Below are 2,488 nucleotides of genomic sequence, written 5' to 3'. Positions count from 1 at the left end.
TAGACATGCTCCCCATCGTTTTCCCACATTTCAGCCCTACTGACACTGACCCTGGTCCCTCTGGTATTCTTGTTGCATGTCCGTATCTCCTCCAGGCTTCATTCGCCTACCCTTTTTAATGTTTTAGTCCCACATTACCCATTCTCTCCAGTCTCCCATCCCACCTCCGCACCTCCGTCCACTGCACTTCCTTTCCTGTCCCACAGCCCCTCTTTCTGTTCCCAGACAGACTATCCCTATGGAGAGCTCATCATCTCCCTGGGCTTCTTCCTCGTCTTCTTTTTGGAGTCGCTGGCATTGCAGTGCTGTCCTGGAGCCCACGGAGGATCAAAAGTGCAGGAGGAGGAAGTGGGTGGGGCTCATGTCCTTGGACTCCACAGCCATGGATCTCTACCCTCACCCTCACAGAGTCCCTTTCGAGCCCTCATCCTTTTGCTCTCTCTCTCCTTCCACTCGGTGTTTGAGGGTCTGGCTGTGGGGCTGCAGACAACAGTAGTAGCCACCGTGCAGCTCTGTCTTGCTGTCCTGGCTCACAAGGGGCTCATAGTGTTTGGTGTAGGGCTGCGGCTGGTGCAGGTAGGCACTGGGTCACGATGGGCCGTGTTCTGCATACTGTCATTTGCTCTCATGTCCCCCCTGGGTGTAGCCATAGGGCTGGCTGTGGCTGGAGGGGACTCAGAAGGAGGGCACGGCTTAGCCCAGGCTGTGTTAGAGGGTGTTGCAGCTGGTACCTTCCTGTATGTCACCTTCCTAGAAATTCTGCCCAGGGAGCTAGCTGGTCCTGAGGCCCCTCTGGTCAAGTGGGGCTGTGTAGCCGCTGGTTTTGCCTTCATGGCCTTAATTGCCTTGTGGGCCTGACAGATTCCTGACTTTTTGATGGACCCAGGAGACACCTCCCGAAAGGCTTTGGTCCTCAGACATTTCTCCACTGAGACTAAGTGGCATTCACTGGGCATCGTCCCCATGAACTGGATCCCAGCCTCTCCTACGTAAGATCCCATTGCTCATCCAGGACTGAGAAAGGGGCGTTTATTTTAGGTTGGGTGCCTGTACTTTGGAGAATTGATATAAAGACCATCACTGCAGATTTGACTCTTGTTCCATTTTTGCTACTGTCTGTAATAAATGTCCATTTTCCCCTCCCCCTTCAAGCATGCTCCGGGTTACCCAACTGCTGCCTAGTGGAGCAGGAAGCGGGGAGAGCATACTGTCATTTGCTCTCATGTCCCCCCTGGGTGTAGCCATAGGGCTGGCTGTGGCTGGAGGGGACTCAGAAGGAGGGCACGGCTTAGCCCAGGCTGTGTTAGAGGGTGTTGCAGCTGGTACCTTCCTGTATGTCACCTTCCTAGAAATTCTGCCCAGGGAGCTAGCTGCTCCTGAGGCTCCTCTGCTCAAGTGGGCCTGTGTAACCGTTGGTTTTGCCTTCATGGCCTTAATTGCCTTGTGGGCCTGAGAGATTCCTGACTTTTTGATGGACCCAGGAGATACCTCCCGAAAGGCTTTGGTCCTCAGACATTTCTCCACTGAGACTAAGTGGCATTCACTGGGCATCATCCCCATGAACTGGATCCCAGCCTCTCCTATGTGAGATCCCATTGCTCATCCAGGACTGAGAAAGGGGCGTTTATTTTAGGTTGGGTGCCTATACTTTGGAAAATTGATATAAAGACCATCACTGCAGATTTGACTCTTGTTCCATTTTTGCTACTGTCTGTAATAAATGTCCATTTTCCCCTCCCCCTTCAAGCATGCTCCGGGTTACCCAACTGCTGCCTAGTGGAGCAGGAAGCGGGGAGAGTGAGTGTTGGATGCAGTCTTTTCTTCTGGAATCAGAGCCGCTAGCCATTTTGTCAGTTGCAGCCATGTCCCCCAGACATGGGAGCACTGCTGAAATTCCAACAGCCCGCTCCCACCTTACCCACAGGTGTTGAAATACTGAGCCAGAGTTCCCAGCATTTAGAGAAGAGGTTTAAAAACAGAAACGCTGGGGATCTAGATTTTTTTCTACACTAACCACACCTACCCCACTCCCTGATAATAGATTATCAACCACCTACACATTCAAAAGACACTTCAGATCAGGCTCAATGGAGCCTACTTCACCTGGTTTCTATTTTTCATACTGAGTCCTGTGTGGCTTCAGGGACACGATTGCTCTTTGAGCCTCTGTCTCATTCCAGCCGCCTTGTGCTGCGGGATTAAGAAGCAGTGTGTTTGGAAAGAGAAAGGCGCCAGATAAATTCCAAGGGTGATTACTTGGCTCTGCCGAGACATGGTGGCTTTCCTTCTGCCTGCCCTGCCTGCCACTGTGCCTCTGGTCCCTCCCCAGTGGGCCATTTGCCTTTCGGGCGAGTAACCCCTACAATGTGCTGCTCCTCTTAAAAACTGCACAAGTAAAACAACTGGTTATCTGGAATTGAGGAGGAGCAGGACGGCTATGACCCAACGAGGTGGAGGAATGTCTCAGACTTGGTGGAGGGACAGGGAA

The 2,488-nt window shown here is 52.3% G+C and overlaps 1 protein-coding gene across 1 annotated transcript in view; it reads left to right on the top strand.

Moving 5' to 3' along the window:
- Window positions 1–1,143, top strand: part of SLC39A2 (solute carrier family 39 (zinc transporter), member 2) — a 2,100-nt gene extending 957 nt beyond the window's left edge. The window contains exon 4 of the mRNA XM_006772384.2: window positions 226–1,143. Within this exon, the coding sequence (XP_006772447.1) occupies window positions 226–858 (633 nt within the window). The 3' untranslated portion in view covers window positions 859–1,143. The remainder of the gene's footprint in view (window positions 1–225) is intronic.
- The last annotated feature ends 1,345 nt before the right edge of the window (window positions 1,144–2,488 follow it).

The sequence above is a fragment of the Myotis davidii genome, unplaced genomic scaffold (assembly GCF_000327345.1).
Source record: "Myotis davidii unplaced genomic scaffold, ASM32734v1 scaffold666, whole genome shotgun sequence".
Classification (NCBI taxonomy): domain Eukaryota; kingdom Metazoa; phylum Chordata; class Mammalia; order Chiroptera; family Vespertilionidae; genus Myotis; species Myotis davidii.
The sequence above is the reverse complement of the archived record's forward strand: the minus strand, read 5'-3'. Positions and strand labels throughout refer to the sequence as shown.